This window comes from Heterodontus francisci, chromosome 23 (genome assembly GCF_036365525.1).
Source record: "Heterodontus francisci isolate sHetFra1 chromosome 23, sHetFra1.hap1, whole genome shotgun sequence".
Taxonomy (NCBI): domain Eukaryota; kingdom Metazoa; phylum Chordata; class Chondrichthyes; order Heterodontiformes; family Heterodontidae; genus Heterodontus; species Heterodontus francisci.
The window spans coordinates 18082576-18104965 of NC_090393.1; the positions used below are offsets into that span (position 1 = coordinate 18082576).

The 22390-nt window shown below is 42.9% G+C and overlaps 1 protein-coding gene across 3 annotated transcripts in view; it reads left to right on the forward strand.

The window, feature by feature from the left end:
• Positions 1-13046, forward strand: part of ptpn11a (protein tyrosine phosphatase non-receptor type 11a) — a 75738-nt gene extending 62692 nt beyond the window's left edge. For 2 of the 3 annotated variants that reach the window (XM_068054788.1, XM_068054787.1), the window contains exons 14-16: positions 2174-2289; positions 7769-7870; positions 9525-13046. In XM_068054788.1, the coding sequence (XP_067910889.1) occupies positions 2174-2289; positions 7769-7838 (186 nt within the window). In that variant the 3' untranslated portion in view covers positions 7839-7870; positions 9525-13046. Of the gene's footprint in view, positions 1-2173; positions 2290-7768; positions 7871-8067; positions 8194-9524 lie in introns of all 3 variants that reach the window. The other variant, XR_010977226.1, reaches the window with a different exon arrangement.
• The last annotated feature ends 9344 nt before the right edge of the window (positions 13047-22390 follow it).

Here is a 22390-nt window from a genome sequence, read left to right on the forward strand (position 1 = left end):
TGACTCCTGCTGAGAAGTGTGCATATATGGATGTGTGGTGAGGAAACTTATTGGTCCTGCTCACTCTTGATAGGGTAGACACTGGGAGGATGTTTCCCCTGGCTGGAGAATCTAGAACATTGACCATTTAGGACTGAGATGAGAAATTTCTTCACTCAAAGGGCTGAAGATCTTCATAATTCTTTACCCCAGAGAGCTGTGGATGCTCAGTTGTTAAATATGTCCCAAGAGCGAGATCAATAGATTTTTGGATGCTAAGGGATATGGGGATAATGCAGGAAGATGCAGTTTAAGTAGAAGATCATATTGAATGGCGGAACAGGCTTGAAGGGGCAAATGGCCTATTCCTATTTCTTATGTTCGTATAGCTGAATAATTGTCACTTGGGTGAGGTAGCTACAAAGCTGTATCCCAACAAAATTCAGTGTTTTTAGAAGAAGAGGAAGTTTTTGGGGAAAAAAACAAATTCATATTCAGTTTTAGAGAGAAGTTGTCTCCAGTATATATATTGAATTAGTTTATAGGGTGCAAACAAATTTAATGGACTCAGTTTGGCACAGCCACATCACAAAAGACCAGGGCCCCCTTAAACTAAAATCACTGAACCCTGGAGAGGGAAGGTGCCGCTAACATCTGACATAGAGGAAATAGCTGTCTTTATTTTTCATCTCTCACTTGTAAACATCGGTGGGTGCAGTCATATAAGGCCCTCAGCAGAGAAATGAATCTCTCTAAATATTTGTTACAATTTTGTAGATCAAATAGTTAAACTGATGGAACCATTTTATATAGACAGTAGCATCTGGAGTGATGGACAGGTAGCTCAGTAAATGCTGTCTTCCTGTGTGCATTGGATTGTCAGCCGGGTATATTGGACTGCCCTACTAAACAGAAAAGTTGCAATATCTCCTTATACCTTGCTCATCTTTATAATTTCCATAGATCTAAATTATTTGTCAACCACGTACAGAGCAGTTTGTGTGCTGGAATTCTGAAAGACTAGGTAGTTAACTTTTTTTTAGTGAATGCAAGGTTCTCTGGTATTAGGCCTCCACAGGGATGCTTTCCAGAGTCAAGGCTCAAGGGCTATATTTATTAATGACTTGGATAATGGGATAGAAAGCCACATAGCCAAGTTTGTTGATAACACAAAGGTAGGTGACATTGTAAGCAGTGTAAGTGGAAGCATAACATTTCAAAGAGTTATTAATAGATTAGATGAATGGGCAAAACTGTGGCAAATGTAGGCAATTGAGGTTATCCACTTTGGACCTAAAAAGTATAGAACACGGTACTTTCTAAATGGCGAAAAGCTAGAAACAGTGAAGTTCCATAGCAATCTGCAGGCTCAGGTACATGCATTAAAATGTTATAAACAGGTACAGAAAATTATCAAAACGTTGAATGAAATGCTGGCCTTTATATCGAGAGGACTAGAATACAAGGGGGTAGAAGTCATGCTTCAGTTATACAAAGCCCTGGTTAGACCACACTTTAGGAAGTATATATTGGTCTTGGAGGGAGTGCAGCGTAGATTTGCCAGAATACTATCTGGATTCCAAGGGTGCAATAACAAGTGCACATTACACAAACTAGGGTTGTATTCTCTGGAACTTAGAAAGTTAAGGGGTGATTTGATCAGTCTTTGAGATAAGGGAACAGATAGGGTGGATGGAGACAAACCATTTCCGTTGGTTGGGACTAGAGGGCATAGTCTAAAAATTAGAGCCAAATCTTTCAGGAGTGAAATTAGGAAACACCTCCAAACTTCTATCCTCCTTTGTGTATGGAACACTCTTCCACAATCGGCAATTAATACTAGATCAATTAATTTTAAATCTGAGATTGATAGATTTATGTTAACCAAAGATGTTAAGGGATTTGGAACAAAGGAATTAGGTCACAGATCAGCCATGATCTCATTGAATTGCGGAACAGGGGCTACTCCTGTTCCTAAGGGGGGGTGTGGTTAATGTGGGGTGCTCCGCTCCATAATTGTGTGGCAGGGAGGGTGTAGGGTACAGTATGGGTTTTGTGAGCAAGGGGAGGATAGGCCTGTTTTGTCTTTTTTAAAAGGAGAAAGATCAGAATTGTATTTTTTCCCAAAATAACTCTGCCTGTGTTGGAACAAATTCTTGTGTAAGCATTCTAAGAAGAACCCTGACTCTTCCAGAAAAGCAAGATAAAAGGCCGTGAATACACAAACATCAAGTATTCTTTATCAGACCTGACAAGTGCAGGAGATCAGAGTCCTTTCCCACCCTGCACACCCAATCCAGCATGTACAGAGTAAGTACAATCCATTCGCCTTGATTTTACAATATTCCCATTATTGCTATAATGCTGTAATTCATTCATGCATGTCTGAAATCTTTGCCCACACAAGTTATATAAGATTGACTAGCCGTTGAAGTGGATGGTTATTTTAACTCTGACTTCAGCTTGAGTGCAGCCCAGACTAAAGAGACTAAAATGTCTCCTCTCCGCTGGCTGCAGCGGCCGAAAGGTGGCCTCAACTCATTGTAGTAGATACAAATGCATAGTATGAAGCTGCTCCAAATTAAATTGGTACTGATCATGGTCACAAAACCAGAATGAAGGTTAGAGAAATATAATGGCCTGTGATGCAGTATGAGGTGCTCTTCTGAAATTGAAATAAAATAGAAGGAGCTTTACTCTGTCTAGTTACCGATACTGAATGCCCTCTACTCAGGCCCATGTATCATCTAGATAAGCAAGCATAAACCCAATCAGTTTAAACTATGGTATTAAAACCCTCCTGGGTGGAGACCCTCTGCAAATGTTGGCACAATCCTAGCTTCCAAAGACCATCATAGTTGCCCAAACTGCTTTCATGGCTGAGTGTGGATTGTCTGATTACAGACAAAAATCCCCTAACTTTATGGATGCATTCATAGTGCCCTCCCACCAACCACACCCCAGCTCCCGAGTTTGATAGCCTGTGGTATGAACATAAAGAACACATATTTCAAAGGAATACAATGCACTGCCTGTGTCCAGTGAAGGGCTCTCTTTTGAGGGGCAAGTTCAGTTCAAGTCTCCACTAAAGTAATTGTATGTCATAGTTATACAGCACAGAAGCAAGCCCTTCGGCCCATTGTGTCTGTGCCGGCCATCAAGCACCTAACTATTCTAATCCCATTTTCCAGCACTTGGCCCATAGCCTTGTATGCTATGGCGTTTCAAGTGCTCATCTAAATATTTCTTAAATGTCGTGAGTGTTCCTGCCTCTACCACCTCTTCAGGCAGTGCGTTCCATATTCCAACCACCCTCTGGGTAAAAAATTGTTTCCTCAAATCCCCTCTAAACCTCCTTCCCCTTAGCTTAAGTCTATGCCCCCTGGTTATTGACCCCTCCGCTAAGGGGAAATGTTTCTTCCTATCTAACCTGTCAATGCCCCTCATAATTTTGTATACCTCAATCAGGTCTCCCCTCCGCCTTCTCTGCTCTAAGGAAAACAACCCTAGCCTTTTCAGTCTTGCTTCATAGCTGAAATGCTCCAGCCCAGGCAACATCCTGGTGAATCTCCTCTGCACCCTCTCCAGTGCAATCACATCCTTCCTATAGTGTGGTGACCAGAACTGTACACAGTACTCCACCTGTGGCCTAATTAGCATTTTATGCAGCTCCATCATAACCTCCCTGCTCTTATATTCTGTGCCTTGGCTAATAAAGGCAAGTATCCCATATGCCTTCCTAACCACCTTATCTACCTGTGCTGCTGCCTTCAGTGAACTATGGACAAGTACACCAAGGTCCCTCTGACCCTCTATACTTCCGAGGGTCCTACCATCCATTGTATATTCCCTTGCCTTGTTAGTCCTCCCAAAATGCATCACCTCCTACTTCTCAGGATTAAATTCCATTTGCCACTGCTCCACCCATCTTACCAGCCTATTTATATTGTCCTGTAATCTCAGGCTTTCCTCCTCACTATTTACGACACCACCAATTTTCGTGTCATCTGCGAACTTACTGATCATACCTCCTATATTCACGTCTAAATCATTAATGTGCAAACAGCAAGGGTCCCACCACCGATCCCTGCGATACACCACTGGTCGCAGGCTTCCACTCGCAAAAACAACCCTTGACCATCACCCTCTGCCTCCTTCCACTAAGCCAATTTGGGATCCAATTTTCCAAATTGCCCTGGATCCCATGGGCTCTTACCACTTTAACCAATCTCCCATGCGGGACCTTATCAAAAGCCTTACTGAAGTCCATGTCGACTACATCAACTGCTTTACCCTCATCTACATGTCTAGTCAGCACCTCGAAAAATTCAATCAAATTATTTAGACACGATCTCCCCCTGATAAAGCCACGCTGACTATCCCTGATTAAGTCGAAGTGGAGATTAATCCTGTCCCCCAGAATCTTTTCCAATAGTTTCCCAACCACTGATGTTTGCCTGTAATTACCTGGTTTATCCCTGCTACCCTTCTTAAATAATGGTACCACATTCGCTGTCCTCCAATCCTCTGGTACCTCTCCTGTGGCCAGAGAGGATTTGTAAATTTGTGTCAAGCCCCTGCTATCTCCTCCTTTGCCTCACATAACAGCCTGGGATACATCTCATCTGGGCTACATTAGTGGGATTATAGACTGGGGAAAGGAAGGAGAAATGCTTAAATAAAGTAACAGACACATGAAACATTGATCTGTAAAAGGCAAGAAAGGTGCAGTAAATGAGAAGATGGTTGGATGATGGAATATATAGAGGGCACAAAGTATAATGGAAGGTGAATGATTTTGGATTGAAGTGATCTTTCCTGTAGTGTTTGATTGAGAAGACCAAAAGCCCAAGATGCTGTCAATGGATTTATCTATTTCTGGAAAATAGCTTTATGCTGAACTGAATTTATAGATTGAGAACAAGACACCAATATCTTCATGTAGGAAGAGCTGGAGAATTTCATTTGTTCATCACAATATATGTAAACAAAAGCCATCGGTGCTGTAGGTGGGGGATACCTGTAATTATTTCATTTAAGTAATGTTAGCAAACAAGATTTGCAAACCAGCGCTGTGTAGAATTAGTTTCCACAGCTGAGAAACCCACGTATTAATGTGCACTTGTCACTACTTGGCTGCATATCACTGGTTTCCGTATCTGCCCTTTTTCGAGATTGTAAGTGTGTGTGGGTTTCCCTGAACCCAACCAGGTCATGTCTGACTACAACCGTCTTATTATTTAATGGGGATTAAACACTGGGGACCTTTTGGTTAAAAGTGTGCCTACCCAGTCATATCTCCCAGCCAAACAGCAAAGCTACCGGTGCTCCCTGTTATTTGAGTAAATGGTACAGGAACTACAGACAAGGAGAAGACACACAGTTAAATGTGAATATCTAAAAGTTGCTGCTGAGTTGCACTGCTCCACTGTTAGCTTTACGAAAGCAGCATCTTGCTCGCAGATTTTTTTCAGAAACTTGCTTTATTTGCCCATTAAACTCACAGCAGAAAGTTAAGTCTGTCATTATAAGTGTAAATACCCTTTTTAATGATGTGATGAGTATTAATGACTGCCAAGCAACATCTTTGGCTCTAAAAATGAACTATTACAAGTGTGGTGTCTCATTCCTTCAAGTTTTGAATTTTTGGGAAAGATTTTAAACGTATTTTTTTTTTTCATTTGTCTTTTCTCACATCCTATCTTACTTTCCCTCTCTTTATTTCTCTTTCTGTACCTGATTTAACATTGAATTCCCTCCCTCCCCCTTAATTCACCATCCTTCTCATTCCTTCCTGTGTTTATTTCCAATCCTTAAATCTCATCAGTTAAGGAGATACCTTGTTGGTAACCCTGTTGATTTCAGCTCCCAGATTCCCTACTTCCTTTGCTGTGTCATTATCAGCTCACACTTCCATTAACTTTGTGGGCAAAAATGTTTTGAGCTGAATGGTGCAGGGGCAAATCTGACTTACAGACTCCAGTGAGACCAAGTTCTGGCCCTTTATAATCTTGGCATGTATTGAAAGTGAAATTGATTTAGGTTTGCTTAAGTTTTAAAATCGTTACCTGCACTGAAAGTGAACGTGGTGCAGGGGGTGAGTAATGATGCTGCAGCACATGTAATTTAGTGGAGCTCTCAAATAAGTATCACTAGAGTACTGTATCACTTGAGGTGGGATCATTTTTGTATGATTACTTTAGGTCTCCTGTCTGTACTTGTTTTAAATGCTTTATTTAGGTTGATTTTCTGTAGCATGTAGGTGAAAGTTTGTATTTAGTTCAAACATGCAAATGGTCTTGTGACTGCGCCGGGAGTGCAACTAATTCCATTGTTCATAATGGGAGTTCTCATAGGCTGAGAAATTTCATCATACAAACAGCAGTTTCCTGCTGATAGACTCTCATTAATGTGAGTTGAGGTAAAGACAGTGTAAAGTAGCGAATTGTGGTACAAAATGCATTTGCTGAAAAGTAATCTCTCAATGATCAATTTAGGGAGTACATTGGGAGTGAAATTGGGTTCTTTTTTAATGAAAATGTTTGGCACATGATTTCATTTTCCAGTGCTGCAATATTGTTTGTGTATTATTGGAAATGATACCTGGTTGTGTTTTCTTTCCAGCAACTTGCTGTAGTTAAAAAAAAAAAAAAAAAATTGATCCCACACTGTAGTACTGGTAAAATGAGTTAAAACATTGAGGGCGGCGCAGTGGTTAGTACCGCAGCCTCAAAGCTCCAGCGACCCGGGTTCGGTTCTGGGTACTGCTTGTGCGGAGTTTGCAAGATCACCCTGTGACCGCGTGGGTTTCCGCCGGGTGCTCTGGTTTCCTCCCACATGCCAAAGACTTGCGGGTTGATAGGTAAATTGGCCATTGTAAAAATTGCCCCTAGTGTAGGTAGATGGTAGGAGAATTGAGGGAAGGTGGGGATGTGAGAGGGAAAATTGGGATTAATGTAGGATTAGTATAAATGGGTGGTTGATGGTCGGCGTGGGCCGAAGGGCCTGTTTTGGTGCTGTATCTCTCTCTGACTCTATTGCTGCTATGAGAACTGTGCAAATGATAACACCTGTACAAAGTCAATACTAGAGCTCTAATTATTCAGTGCCATAATGTTAATTTGGCTACTTTTCAATATTAGTGTGCAGAATGACATTTCATTGAATACCATCGGAGTATGGAATGAACATTAATATCACTGGTGGTCAGGACTGCATTAATGTGGATTATCTTGTGATCTGGTGGTTATGTGTTAGCCTTCCAGTTTGTAACCACATGGTGAAGTTGAATGAGGAATTTCCCAACATATGGTGTAGTGAAAGAAGCAATTAAGTTGTTAACTACTCGTGTGACATCCCTCTTTTAAATTCCCCTCCCACCCACATACGTGTGCACAGTTTTCTCTGAGGACTATTGCACGGTTACATGTCTGCCGTATGTGATGACTGTACGATGCTATGTTCCCTGAGTCTTTGTAATTGTTTTCTTTGGAGTAAAGTGCTGTTTCTGCATGAAGTGCAGGTACCAGCCACAAGTACAATTAGTCTGTTGCTACCAATCCTGGCAAAGATGGAGTTGAGAGAAATAATTATTTTACTATTGGGATGTGCAGTAGGTGAGAATAGCATTTGTGGGGGGGAGTGGGGGCGGTGGTACAGTGAATCCTCTGTTTAGGGGGTGATGGATCGGAAATGTTTCAGTGGAGCAGCAAAGACTAGTAACTGGTTATAGTAGTGATGTGTACACATTGTAGCGAACACATTAGCTCAACACTGTCTTTCGACACAGGTTGAAAGATGAGGGTGGCCGGATCTATGAAAATGTTGGCTTGATGCAGCAGCAAAAGGGCCATAGATGAGAGAATGCCAGTGTTCAGAACGGAATAGAAAGGTAAGATTTGTTGCTTGCACTTTTTATCTTTCTGTCAAATAAAGAATGATGTATGTTGGCTTGTCTTTCAAACATTCTGGAGTGGGTGTCCCTGGCCTCTTCTCAATGTTCTGATGAGAGGTGGGGTAAGGGGTACAACGGTCATATGAAACCTTCAATTTTTGCATTGTAACAATGTTTTCCCCTCCCCTCTTCAGAAGGTACTGATTCTTGACTGGGCTACAGATCCTCAGGCAGGGTGAGCCACTCGTCACCTCACCCAAGCTCCCATGGTGTGGGACATCACATCCAACCCCAATCCTATGCTCATCTGATGTCCACATGTGAGCACTTTCTATCTAGTATCACTGAATACTAATGTGGAGCAGGAACCTTGTCTGTTTTCTCCCTCACTGATCCAGGGATCAATTATAGAGCTTTATTCACTGTTTAGCTGAGAGCAGCTAATTTAGCAAAGACTAAACCCAGTCATCGTCCTGTTCTATAGGTTTCAGTACCAGGCCATGGAATACAGTTATGTACTAAACCAACGGGGAGTCACAAAGAATGTTTAAATCTTGTTTGCATTGCACACTAGCACACTGCAGTTACTGGTATGTTTTCATTAACATGGTGGAGATTTGAAGCAAGAAAGTTGGAGTTTCCTCGTATGCTTATAATCAGAGCTGATGGTATCTGGTGACTGCATATAGAGTGATTGAGCTGGGCTGCTCTTATGTATCTCCAGCTACTGACTAGCAAGGGAAATTTTCAGGGAACTGGGAGCAAAACTCCAGCTCGGCTTTGTCGGGGGGTGTATGGGTGCAGGGTTGTGGGGTGGGTGAGAAGAGTGATGCTTGGTGCGAGGAGATCTGACCAGGGAGGGCCGGTAATTGACAAAATAAACAGGATCATTACAGTCTCACTGTTTTCTAGCCATAGGGATGATTCTTCTCAGCAATTTCACAAATTACGATTGTTTTCTAAAGATACTAGAGTGCAGCAAGAACTGCTTGATAGGCACTCAGACTGTTTGAACTTCAAATTCAATTATTAATTGAATTATAATTGAAATCTGGAATAAAAAGCTAGAATCAGTAATGGTGACCATGAAACTATTTATCTGGTTCACTAATGCCCTTTAGGGAAGGGAATCTGATGTCCTTACCTGTTCTGGCCTACATGTGACTCCAGACCCACAGCAATGTGGTTGACTTTAATTGCCCTCCGGAATGGCCTAGCAAGCCACTTGGTTGTATTCAGGAAAGCTGCTCACCACCACCTTCTCAAGGGCAGTTAGGGGCAGGCAGTAAATGCTGGCCCTGCTAATGATGCCCACGTGCTCTGAATGAATGAAATAAATAAGTTGGTCCTCAAAAAAAAAAAAAAAAAATTTGCCTTTTCTCATTAAATCCATATACACTTTCCAGGTGAATCTAAGTATAACATTACTCAGTGTTCATTTCAGTCAAGGTCTTTGTTAAAAATGTAGGATAAACAGATGATTCTGTTGTTTGAATACAATGGCCACAGATTGAACCACACACTTTCTCTCTCTCTCCAACTGTATTCAGTCATCGGGTATATACTTAAGTGATCTCAGTTCCATTTTTCCAATACGTCAAGAACTTTTCTAAATGTATTTTTAAATTGATTTTTTTTTTACCCCCTTCAGGAACAAGTTGTGGTGGCTGTGAAAAGCAGAGGAGAAATGAAAACACTTCAGGTGTCAGTGGAATGAAAAATGACCGTCGAAGACTTAGTTCAGAGTATCATGGAATTTGTTTTCTTTCTCCCCTTTTTCAGTTAAACACTAAAAGTGAACAGTAACCACCCTCATTCTTTCAGAACATTCTCTGTGCTAGAAAGTGAAGCATCACCCATACGTTATCCATCCGTTGCATCGCTTTTCAGTATTTTACTGACGTGAAACCCAAGTGCCTTTTTACAGTCATAGCTCTCTGCAGTCATTTTTACTTCACGTAATTCTTCAAGAACTTGAACTCATTTTAATTCTCTTTGTTTAAATACAGAATAGTTAAACACCCAGTGAGGTTGAGTAGAAAATTGTACATTAATGTGGATCTTTAAAGAATAGTTTACTTTTAGCAACATGTTCAGTAACATTAACGTAGACCATGAGAGTGTTACATGTTGTACATTTGGCTTTCATTGTTTTTATTAACAGCTTAAAAAGAGAGTGTTGGAATTTGCACATGGGATGTCCCCTCTCTTTCCTCCTCCTCCTTGTTAAGTTGCTGGAAGTATTGAGGCTTTTTAAAACTTTAAAATCTCATCTTTGTAAGAAAGTGATTCACTGACCATAGCCTTGCTGTTAGGGTTGATACTGTGTTGGAGATTAGATATGTGCTACCCCACACAATGTGTATTGTTTCATATCAGACATTTTTAAATTAATTTTCATTCTGTGCCAACAAGATTGTTCTCCCTGGTAATGATGAGAGAATTCTGCAGTCTTAGTCCAGTTGAACTCAACGTAGGACCTGCTCACAGGGAACTTGGCACTCGGATAGGTTTTAGGGTTCCGTTTGTATTCTTTTAAGTCACAGCTATAGATGACCAGTTTGCTTGAGTTTGCCCTGTAACAGTTCACTCTTTTAGTACTCTGTACACCACGAATGAGGTAAGCTGTTATGTCTGGGATAGTCAGAGGTGTGCCAATCTCATTTAAGAGATCTCAAGCCAGAAACGTGATCTTCCTCCACTGTGCCTATAAAATTTGATGTCTGCCTACATGCTCCCCACCTCCAACCCTCCCCTCAATTGTGTCTTCCTTAGATTTTCTCCATTTGGCATTGATCACAATATGTGCATGTTCCATATGAGAGATGAGTCATAAAAGGCTTGTATACTGCTTTGGTTTAAACATTTTGTATGTAAATTTGAATGTTATTTTCTTTATACTTTTGTATGAAATAATTTACTTTTAAATCCTCTGTGGGGCACAAAGTAACACTACATTCAACAGCAGGTTGAATTCCTCGTGTTCAGAGATAATGAATTAGGTAGATGTACTTTGGAAACTAAGTTCCTTGAGCACGACACCATCCTTACTTGGCAATTTCTTAACTTGGGGAAAGACAAGAGGCAGCTTCTCTAGGATGTCCCTCTCTGGTAGCTTGTGGTGCTAGAGTCACATAAGAGGTTCACCAGAATTTAGCCTGAATTTCAAATACAAGAACAATTTTCAAGACACCATTTTGTCCCACCTCATTTCAGGAAAGATGAGGTGAAAACCGCAGCAAGAAAGACCTTTCCAAACCAAATGCAGTTGGAATCAGAGAGGAGTAGGCCATCATCCTGGGCCTCTGAATGTCCATTCCTGATAACAGTGGCCTATATCCCAAGTTACAAATATGTAACACATTTGGATTCCCCACAAAAGCTATCCTGGATCTGCTGTAACCATGTTTGGGCAGAACTGGTGCTGCCTTCCTCTCTTTCCCTGATGCCCCTTCCCTCCCCTCCCTACCAGACCTTTCATCTAGAACCATATGCATGTGTAGGACAGTACCAATAAGCCATATCCCAGACAAAACAGAAGCTTCTGAAGCAGATTTAAGGATCCAGGGTGAATGGAAAGATGTTCGAGGAGTCACCTGTTTGATTAGACAATATTAAATCTGATATGTCTCAAGTAACCTCATGGGAGCAGATGATGCCTTGTAAAAGAGCATTTGGAATTCCTCCACTTTGTGAGAAAGGATTGAGTGGGCATTGAGTAAACTGCTGTGTCCACTAGAACAGAGACATCTAGCATCATTGGTGGATCTCCACTGTCGATAAACCACTACAGAAACTGTTGGGTTAAAATGTGGATCAGGAAGAGGATCAGGCACATGATTAAGTAGTGTCTTCAGAGAGTGAAGTACGTAAGCAGAATTTTCCAATGTGCAAACAATACTTTTGAACCACAGTACAAGTGTTTTAGTCTATGTGCCAAATTTATTGGGTAAATATAATCTGACAGCGCAAGAGCTCGGTTCCACCTGTCCTGCCCTCTGGTAGCGTACTGCAGGTAGCTAGCCTGCAGTGATGCCTGTGATTTGAATAATCTTCCTGTAAGGCTGCTGAATCAGCCTGCAACTAAGTATGTTGAGGATATCAAAAAAAAATGTAAAACTTGAAATGGAAATCTAAATGTTAACACTTTGCAGTAAACTCAACTGAGTAAATTCTCCCGAAAGCAGTTTGTGAAACTATTTAGATGTCTAAAATGTGATCATGGATTCTATTGTATTTACTGACCAGAGTTGTTTGGATGATTTTATGCTTGAATCAAGATTTTGTAAGGTTATGAATCCTTTGTTTCCTCCTACCCTCCAAGCCACTTGTGACTGATCGTCCTGAGGATGCAATGTGACCTACTCCTAGTCCTCTGAGAAGCCACAAGAGAGCATCCCAGGGATGAATATCTTTCCTCAGTATGGCTTTTGCTTTGTGCCCTCTTGTCTGCGTGGAGGATCTTGGCCTCTGCTCAGTTTCTTTACGCTAATACATTAAAGATCAGGAACTCCTGGGCTAGAAATGAACTCTCGTTGCCTTCTGATCCACATAGAGGCTCTAATGCATGCTACTGTTACACAGCTAATTCAAGTTTTGTGGTTAAGCATTAATTGGGGAGTCTTTATTAGTTTGAAATTCTGCACATGGTTCATGAATGCGTTTATCTGGAGCAGACTGTCTTGCTAACCAGCTTTCAACTTCACAACACTTAAACTCCATACTTAATATAAAAGGAATTTGTGGGGGGGGGGTGGTGGGGGAAGAATTAACTTTAGAAAGTCCTGGATGTAACCAGTTGGCCTTTTAATGTGAATTGAATTGCTCTAATGCTTCAGATTATTACATGGGCTGTTTGTTCACCTGCAAAATCACAAATTGAATAACCCATTGTAGATAAGAATAATGGTGCAATGACTATAAATGACATCTGCTTTTTATTATCCATTCTGTAATTTCACATTTTGTCAAGCTACATACCATTCAGATGTCTAGTTTATGTACAGACATAGTAAATGATTTTCCTATATTTATAAAAGTATATATGGGTGGTAGTCGATTTCTTTTTTTGCTAGTCATGCTGTGATTTTAAAGCTACGTAAGCTGATATCAGAGTATAGATGTATTTGTAATGTATCAGATCTAAAATTAGGAATAAAGTCATTTTATATAAGCTGAGTATCTGTATCATCTTTTCTCTCCCCTTTGCTTCTGGAGTTGCAGTCCAGTAAGTACAGACCTCTGGGATGATTTGTATTTTGACATATCTCACAGGATACTGTTATCCTGTGAGATTCACTGAAATGAATAACCATGTAAGTTTGAACTTCGATTGGCACAGAACTGCCAGCTGCCTCCAGCAAACAAAAAAATTTCACCAAACCCAGTAATGCCCGTCCAGCTGTATATAAATAATGAACAATGCAGATTGAAGTGCATTTCAAAGGAATAAGATTTTCCTCCCATTCATAATGATAATTGAGGGTCATTGCAGACTCTCCTACTCATTCTCTCCCAGAACTTAGTGTAAAACTGCTTCCCTCCTCAGCCATTTCCTCCTACAAGCATTTGAAAGCAAAACTTGGCATCGCCTAACCACTTTTTTTTCATAGATATCTCTGTTGAAGGATCTCCTTGGGTGATAATCCACGTAAATTGTTTGATATCCTAGCCCTGAGGACATGGTAGATTCTTGAGAATTGTTAACAGGGCTATGTTTATTACAAATAAACTATTTCCTCGGGTCATTCAATTGAGGGAAAGTAAATTTCTTTTCAATTCCAGGTAAATTGAGATGTTCACTGATTTATCCTCAGGTCCTCTGCATTTGAATTTTTGCATTGGGTATTTAAGTTAGAAAGGAACAGGACTTTCAAACCAGTAAGATTTACAGGGTGTTAATAAATACTTAAACATTCTGAATAACTACAATTTTTCATTTCCTGAGATTAATGAATAAATATGCTGGTGTGGAACTGATTCATGCAGACATAAGGTAGCAGTCTCAATGCCTGATCTCTCTGCTCCTGTGGTCGGGGAAATCACTGCACCTGATCATCTAGTGATTTACTGAAAGTGTGAATGTGAACCATACGCAAATACAGGATCGGGCTCAATTGTGTATTAATGAGTACATACACTGCCAACACTCATGAATGGTACTTGGGCAGATTACCAAATCCTGCTGGTGCTCATTGACTATTATGAAACAGCTCAATGTCTTCAGGAGAGAGAAGAAATTAATCTAACCAATCTAATTTCTGTCTCATTACAGTACAGGTGGTGGCAACTGTCTTCATTCATTTTCTATCACCTAATTTTTTTAGAAAGCAGCAATTTTTGCTTTGCGTTTTTAAAACCTTTGTTTTACATGACAGTCAACTTACTCTCCCCAATGCTCAGCTCACCAATTTCCATGTGATCATATCACAGTTGCTGTGAGTTTGAAAGCAATTGGCAGATTTCTCTGGAAGATGATTCCATGGAAAGTAAAGCCATTTGCATATATTAATGGACCATTTAGCCTCTCAAACCTGTTTTATCATTCAAATTAGGTCAAGGCTCATCTGTACTTCAGCTCCATTTAACTCCCTACCTCTTGAAACCCTTGCCTAACAACAATCTGTCGCACAGTCTTGAAGATTTCAATTGACCCAGCATCTAAGCCTTTAGGGGAAGAATGTTCCAGATTTCCACTACTACTTGTATGAGAAAGTGCTTCCTGAATTTTAACTAGGGATCTTTTCTTTTGACTAATTTAGGAATGGTTTATTAAATAACTCATGAGTACCTGTAAATATTTGCCCATTTGATCATTGTATAGAAAGCCTAAAGGGGAGGTGCTAATTTGTCTGATTCATACAGGTAGCATAGGTGTTCCCTGCATGGTTGCTGCACAAGTGTCTTGGCTCACTCAGGGACACAAGAATCTTTAAATAGGATGTCATTTTAATAGCCTCACAAAATAGCTTTTTTAATGGAAATCAAATACTTTGGTGAGGAAAGGTGCTGCCCGAAAATATAGATATTTCAATCAGAAGAATAACTTGCACTCCAGCAGTGACTAGAGGTTTGCTTAAATAGAATCTGGGTCTCTTTCATTAATGCACTAGAGGCAAAGTTAAGATGTGTGAGGGAGGGGGAAATATATTACAGCTGAAACTTCATGTGATTGTTTTGTGTAGTGATGTGCCTGAGATGGCACACAAAAGGTGAGTGGTGACAAGACCTTACAGGAGTGAAATGAGCAAACACTTCTATACATAAAGGGGATAGATGTTTGGAACTCTCCCATAAAGAACAATTGATACTAGATCGATTGTTTATTTTAAATCTGAGATTGATAAATTTTTATGATCCAAAGGTATGAAGGAATGTGGGGCAAGGGGTATATGGCGTTAGATGGCAGATCAGCCATAATATTAAATGATCGAACAGACTCAAAGGGTGGAATGGCCTCCTTCTGTTCCTATGAAATGTTCATTCCTCTGCCACTGTAGGCATGTCTGTAGCTAATAAAATAGCTTAAATTAAATATGCTTTGGATCAATTTGATCTGTGTAACTTGTGCATATATACTACAATTAACTTTCCCTCCATGTTCTTTGTTGTCCTTTTGTAGCATCCCTCAGATTATCAGCTTTCCCATAGCTCCACTGTCACTCCTGAATGTAATTTGCTCCACTGTTGCTTTACAATCTCTGCTTGGTCACTCCGCATTTTTATACTGTCTTCACATTCCCAGACATTTCCTCCATGTTTCATGTCCCTACTCCTTCATTCTTCTTCCACCTATGATTCTTGAACCTCTGTTTTCTGAGCCCTCTGATGCATCCCAAATAAAGCATGTTTAAAGGGGATTAAAAAAATTAATGGTCAGTTGCAGCCCCCAAGGAAAGCAGCCAGTTAATCCTGTGTCCATGGAAACTACCTAGTTTCATTTTGCTTTCCTTGTATCATGCACCATTGGGGTAGGGACAGGGGTTTCTCTTTTAATGCATACAAAACACTAAGATTTAAAAAAAAAAAAACACAACCCTCCAGAAGGCGCACATTCAGTGGAATTTTACTGGTCCAGTGGTGCTGAGGAGGCTGGTACGATGGATGGGGTCAAAGTGGAACCCTGTTTTCTACCCGCCACCGGGCAAATTTCCCAGGGCGGTTGGGCAGTAGGACTGGGAATGTGCAGGCAGGCGGACAGGCAATTGTGACTGCAAAGCAGAAAATTAACAGTGATTTTTGAACTGGATTTTAAATTTTCCCTGTGCACCTGGATTCCACAGAGTGCCAGTGGCTCACCTCAGTGGCAGGTGAGTGGTGGCTGTACGTGGCAGCCATTGAGTACAGCTGCGTTGTCAACCAGGCAGGCTGAGGATCAGTTAAAGAATTGAAAAGTTGGAGGGATTGCACAGTGTGAGCCCACATTGGAAGGCACTTTTGGAAGGGTGTCTCTTAGGTCCAATTCAACTAGTGCAGGTAGCACTAGGGGGTTGAGAGGCTTTGAGCCTTGAGCAATCCCATTCTCAGTGAGTGGTAAGCACTCTGAGTTTGACTCTCCCACTTGCCTCACTAGACCAGAGAGAGACAGGTTCAGCCACATGGACCTGAGCTGCAACATCCAGAGGAGCACAGCCGCAGGAGGATGTGAGGGGTTGCAGTTGAGAAGGACGCATAGAGCCAATAATGCAGGCTAATGTTCGCAGAAGGCACTAACCAGCTGAAAGGGTATAAAGACAGAGGCTTAACTTTATGGAGATGTCAGAGCACCAGTGCCTCCGAAGATTGAGTCAGTCCAGGCAGGTGGTAGCGGAGCTGTGCGAAATGCTGGAGGAGGAGTTGAGGTCACTGTGATGTGGTGGCCACCCATTGCTTGTGGTGGCAAAGGTAACCGCGGCCCTCAATCTTTACTCATGCTTGTCCCAGGGATTGGCTGGAGTCATTTATGGGATTTCTCAGCAGCCCATCACGGCATCAAATGGGTGACAGATGCCAGAGAGCAGAGCAAACATCAGGTATCCCACTGATCAGGTGGGCAATAGGACTCCAGGCCATTGCTGGATTCCCTCTGGTTCGGGGGTAATCGACTGCATGCATGTGGCCATCCAGGCTCCTGCAGAGCTGCTCAGAGCTTTAGTGAACAGGAATGGGTTCCACTTGCTCAATGTCAATTAGTCTGCAGTCGTCACAAAAGGATCCTCCACGTACTTCCACGGTTTCTGGGAAACTGCCACAACTCGTCCATCCTTAGACATTTCCAGGTGCCTCAGTTCATAGGTCACCTGAAAGCATTTATGGATGGATACTGGGTGACAAGCAGTACACATTAAAGCCAAGGCTGCTTACACCTGTGTGGTGAGGACACCTACAACCGCTGCCATGCAACGACAAGGGTCACCATTGTACAGGCCATAGGCCTTCTGAAATTGAGGTTCAGATCCCTGGATAGATCTGGGTGAGCCTTGCAATCTGCCCCTTCAAGGGGGTCTCATATCATGGTTATATGCTGTGCTCTGCATAACCTAATGCTGCAGAGGGGAGTAGCTTTGGATTCTGGCGACCACATTTAGCGTGGCACCACCTCCTCCCACTCCGCCATTCAATAAGTTCATGGCTGAACTGATTAATCCACATTTCCACCTACCCCAGATAACCTTCCACCCCCTTGCTTATCAAGAATCTATCTACCTCTGCCTTAAAAATATTCAAAATTAGAGGCAGTTCGAGGAGGAAATGTACCCATGAGTCTGATGTCGATGGGCATTGATATGTGTGCCAGGGAGACATGCGACTCACTCATAAGCCCACGTTAAACGCCGCTGGAAATGAATCAGTCTTCTCCCTGAAGTAGCCTTAGTGACCTTTCATTAATCGCCCTTACCATCTCAGTAGTCCTGTCATCATTCCAAAGGCTACATTTACCATTGCTCTCATTCCATGACTTTTTCATGATTTCCGTCTCAAGTGCTCACCATCTGGTAGCAGCCCACTGGTGCAGAAATGAACAGATAAACACTTAACGAGTGCATTACAAGATCGCCAATATTCCACACACATCTAATGTTTGGGCAAGCACTATCACCCAGTGAGAGACCACAAGTGATTCTGGGTGCTCCTACATTGTGCTCTTCCAGCGCCTGCAGTTGATGTGGAGGTAGACTGCTGCCTTTTCTGCTCTGGTGCATAAGATGGCTGAACCCTAGGAGGGCTCAGCACATGTGCAGGAGCCTCTATCATTGGGACTTCATGCAGAGATGGTGTCATCATCAAAGCGGCCGAGGATCTGCCATCAATGCAAGGAGCACCCTAAAAAGAGCCCTCATAGCCTCCAGGCAGCTGCTCCTCGACCCTTTCAAGGCCCACTTGCCTTTACTTGCTTACCTGGAGTCATTGAACACCTAGCAATGGGTCCAGGTGTCTCAGGGCATCTCGCCTACCCATCGCTCAGCACAGCTCATAGATGAGGCCATACTGGGGAGGTTGGTGCACATCTCCTGCGTCCACTCTGTGCTCTGCCACATGTGGCTTTCCATGAGGGTCACCACTTTCTCAATGAAGGAGGCCATGCGCTGATATGCCAGAGACATGGCACCACTCATGACATTGATGGACTCCTCCATCGTCAGCGCATGAGAGCGAACAGCCTCTGGGAGCTCTGACAGATGTCCACATATTTCATGATGCTGCTCTAGAATCAGTCGCATCGCTGATGACCCCGTGGCTCGGCATCTGTGTGGCGCTGACCATTGCTGGGTCTGTCCTCTATCCTCCGATGGGGACTGGACACAGCTGTCACTTCCTCCACTACCTGCGTGTAGTGTCTGTGCTGTGGTGTCACCCTTTCTAACCATGCGTCAATGCCTATCAATGTGAGAGTATCTGTGCTGGTGGAGGGTGTGCTAGACCGATGTGATGCTGTCTCCTCAGATGGCCAATCCTCCTATGAGGTCTCATGTAGCCCTGGAGCTGTTGACAGTCCTTCATCTGCTATTGGACCTATGGGAGAGACAAGAGTAATATTAACCAGTTGTGTTTTCAATCAACTCCTGCTGCCTATCCTTGACTTGGAGCTTCCTGTGTTCATCAAGGCCCATAGAGGTGCTATAGCTAGTATACGTCAGAGGGTTTGATGCCTGCATCCATCATGTTACTCTCAATGGCCTCCACACCTGCCTCACCCTCTGCAATAGGCTGCCCTGCTGCAGCCCATCCTATATCCATTGCCTCCTGCTCCAAGCGAGTCACCATAGCTATGAATGGCACACTGCCCCCAGTTCTTCTCCACCCCCTAGCAATGTGAGCGCACTTCTCCTGCAAACACATATATATATAGTGTCACTCTTGTTCCATAGGCCAGCTGTGCTCAGCAGCCTGTGTCACTTTCCATGTCCATCATTGTGCCACTTGGAGGCCTGCTGCAAGTGGCCATTTAGTCCTGTCAATGCAGCGATCAACTCTGACTGACCATGGGCCTTTGGTATGAGTCAGCTCTGCATCTCACCATGGACGCTGGTCCCTGGTCATGTCCGATGCACAAGTCGGCCACCTCGCCTCCCATCTCATGGGCACCATTCAATGCATGCAGGGCTGCGAGATTGCTATTATAAGTGCTACTACCTTGCCAGATTGTACCAGGTTATTGAAACGCTTCCAGCACTGCACCCATGTTTGTGTCACCTTGGCCATCTCCAGCCATGCCTTTATCATGAGGCTTGCTGAACTCATGTTCCCATCCACTATGAAGAGCACCTCTCTCCATTCCCTCACCGCCTGCAGGAGCAGCTGCAGGGAGGCATCACTGAACTATGGAGCCACCCTTCCTCTAACTCCAGCCATTCCTCCTCAGCCTCCCTTATTCAGCATCCCTTCCAATGCCCTCTGTGTGCAGTCTGTATGACAGCTGCTGACTGCCCTTTAAATATGACACCTTCCTTTGACATGCCAGAACTTTCATCCGTCTGCCACCCGTTATTGGCCAGCTCCCCCATCTGACAAACGTTAATTGACTGCAGATTGAAAGTCCCTGAGGATGTCCCACCACCTGCCCGTGCAACCATGCAACCCGAATTTGACTCCGGTGTCAGGACTTCCTCAAATTGGGAAAATCCTGCCCATTGTGTCTTGTGTTCATTTAGACCACATGAACCTGACACATACACATACACAAATACCGTTTGCTTGAGTCAGCTTTTTCTTGTCTGATGTCCAGACTGTTTGGCTATTCAATTTTCCAGAAAGTAAAATAGTAAAAATACTTTCTTTTTGCTTCCATCTGTAAGAATTTCTTAATAATTTTCCAAACAAGGAGAGTCATTGGCTAAATGTGCCACAGGGTTTCTGGTGGTGATCAGCAGGGACCTGTCACTCAGTGAGCATGCTCACAGCTGTGTGCATTCTCACACAATAAGAACTCCTTGAGGGGGGAATAAAACGCCAGAGAGAATCGCCAGCCTATCGGCTGCTGAAGCAGAGACTGGGGGCACAAGAAGCTGTTAACAGACTTGACACTGAACCATCCTGTGTGGGGAAGGTAGGAGCAGCAAAAGAAAAACTGTGTAATTTCTGTAAAATGCTGAAAAACCCTTGGTTTATTATTGTGGGGTGGGGAAGGTAGCAAGTATTAACTTAGCACAAAAGGTACTTTACCTAACAAACCTATAAGGGAAATGAAGAATACTTGTAATTGCACTTTGATGTAAAAATGTTCAGCAGCAAAATGTTAAAATGATTCATTGTGCTAGTTAAGCATTAGTTAAATTGATGTTCTAGGCTGTGCTTTACTACTTGTGCTAGTAACTACAGACCTCAAATGAGTGATAACTAGAACAAGCCTCCTCATATCCCTCTCGCTGGTCTGTAGTTTAGAGCCTTGCAGTTTAGGACCGCAAGAGTGAGCATTAATAATAGATTCAAGTTTCATTCGTGCAATCCTGGATTCAGAGATGGAGAGTGATGCTGTACAATGTGAGTCTGTATCTGAAAGCTGTGTGTTTTTTTATTTGTTACTGAAAAACCTAGACTCCCAAGAGAGAGGTTGAGTTGAGACTCCCACCACGATCCCTCTTATCTGTGTTTTCAGTCTGAAAAAGTGACAGCACAAAGTATGAATCTAAGTCGTGTCGTTTCTGAGAGAATATTCTTGGCTTAGTGTTTTTGTGTGTGTGTGTGACTGTGAGGAGTGAAAGTCAGCGGTGACAAGAGACTGCAGTTGTCTGCATTTTTAAGCTGCATGACAGCTACTTGCAAATAATGCCGATCACCTGTGTACACATACATGTTATAAAGCAATTTTCTGGATTTTTTTTTTCTCTCTCCTGGATCCAATTTTCACGATCCAGTCAATGAATGTCTCTCCATTAGGAAGCCAGTCAATCCTGCTCCTTCAGTATCTTGTGTGGAGATATACATGAACAGACTTCTCCTCGGTCATTTTCCTTCTCCTCAGTCATTTTCCTTCTCCTCCGGATGTCCCACCAGCCTGGTGTAAGTACAGAACCTTACAGACCAGAACAGTTCGCTGCTCAATGCTGAGATCACTAATTTCAGCTGGACGGCAGCAGGGGTAGTACAGTGCCCTAGGAAGAGCTAGAGAGGGGATTACTATCCTTTGACCATTACTAGCAAGTGCAGAAGTACAGAGGTTGGAGGCAGACAGAAGTCGCCTGTGACCTTGGCTGTCTCGACACATCCATGAAAGAATATCCACTTGAAGCAGCGAAGGACAATGGATCCATATCCAGCAGCTTCAAGAGAAAAGGCGTGGCAATAATAGAATGAGGGATGTAATGGCATGCAGATCTCAAAATCGGAACATGGCAAAAACAAATTAATTACATCCTGATGTTTGAGGTGTGTGCATTAAAGGCCCGCTCAGGTCATAAAAAGGAAAACCTGACCCGAACCCAACAGAACTACATCGGACCCGAGCCCGACCCGGCCCGAGTCCCTCCATGTTTTCCCGAGCCCGACCTGACCACCGGAATGTTCCTTTTACCTACCTTGCGACTCCCAATCTGCAGGAAACTGCAGCATGAGAACGATGATGTCTTAGAGACGCTCACTCGCTCACTGCGCAGACTCGGAGTTTCCCTACTTGACGTCCCAGACTCCCAGCTCAGGTAGGTTTTTACTTTTAACACTTCCCAGCAGAACAAAATGCAATTCTTGCTCTGTGTGTCCGACCCGGACCCGGCCCAACCGAGACCCGAACCCGACAGCCGGACCCGAAGAACGACCTGACCCGACCCAAACCCGACACATGTCGTCGGGACCCATCGGGTTTGGGTTGAGTAGCAGGCCTTTGGTGTGCATCATTCTCTGGGTGAGAGATCAGGGTGCCAGCCTATACCTAGGCCTCTGCCAGTACCGGCTGGTAGGAGATACACATGAGTGTATCCTAGGGTGTACTCAGTACCCAGTTTCCCCCTCCCTCACCAGGAAATGAAATGAAGGTGTTGTGTACAGTCACACAATACATAAACTACTTGTCCTTGCTGTGGTGTAGTGTGCTGCTCACTTTGC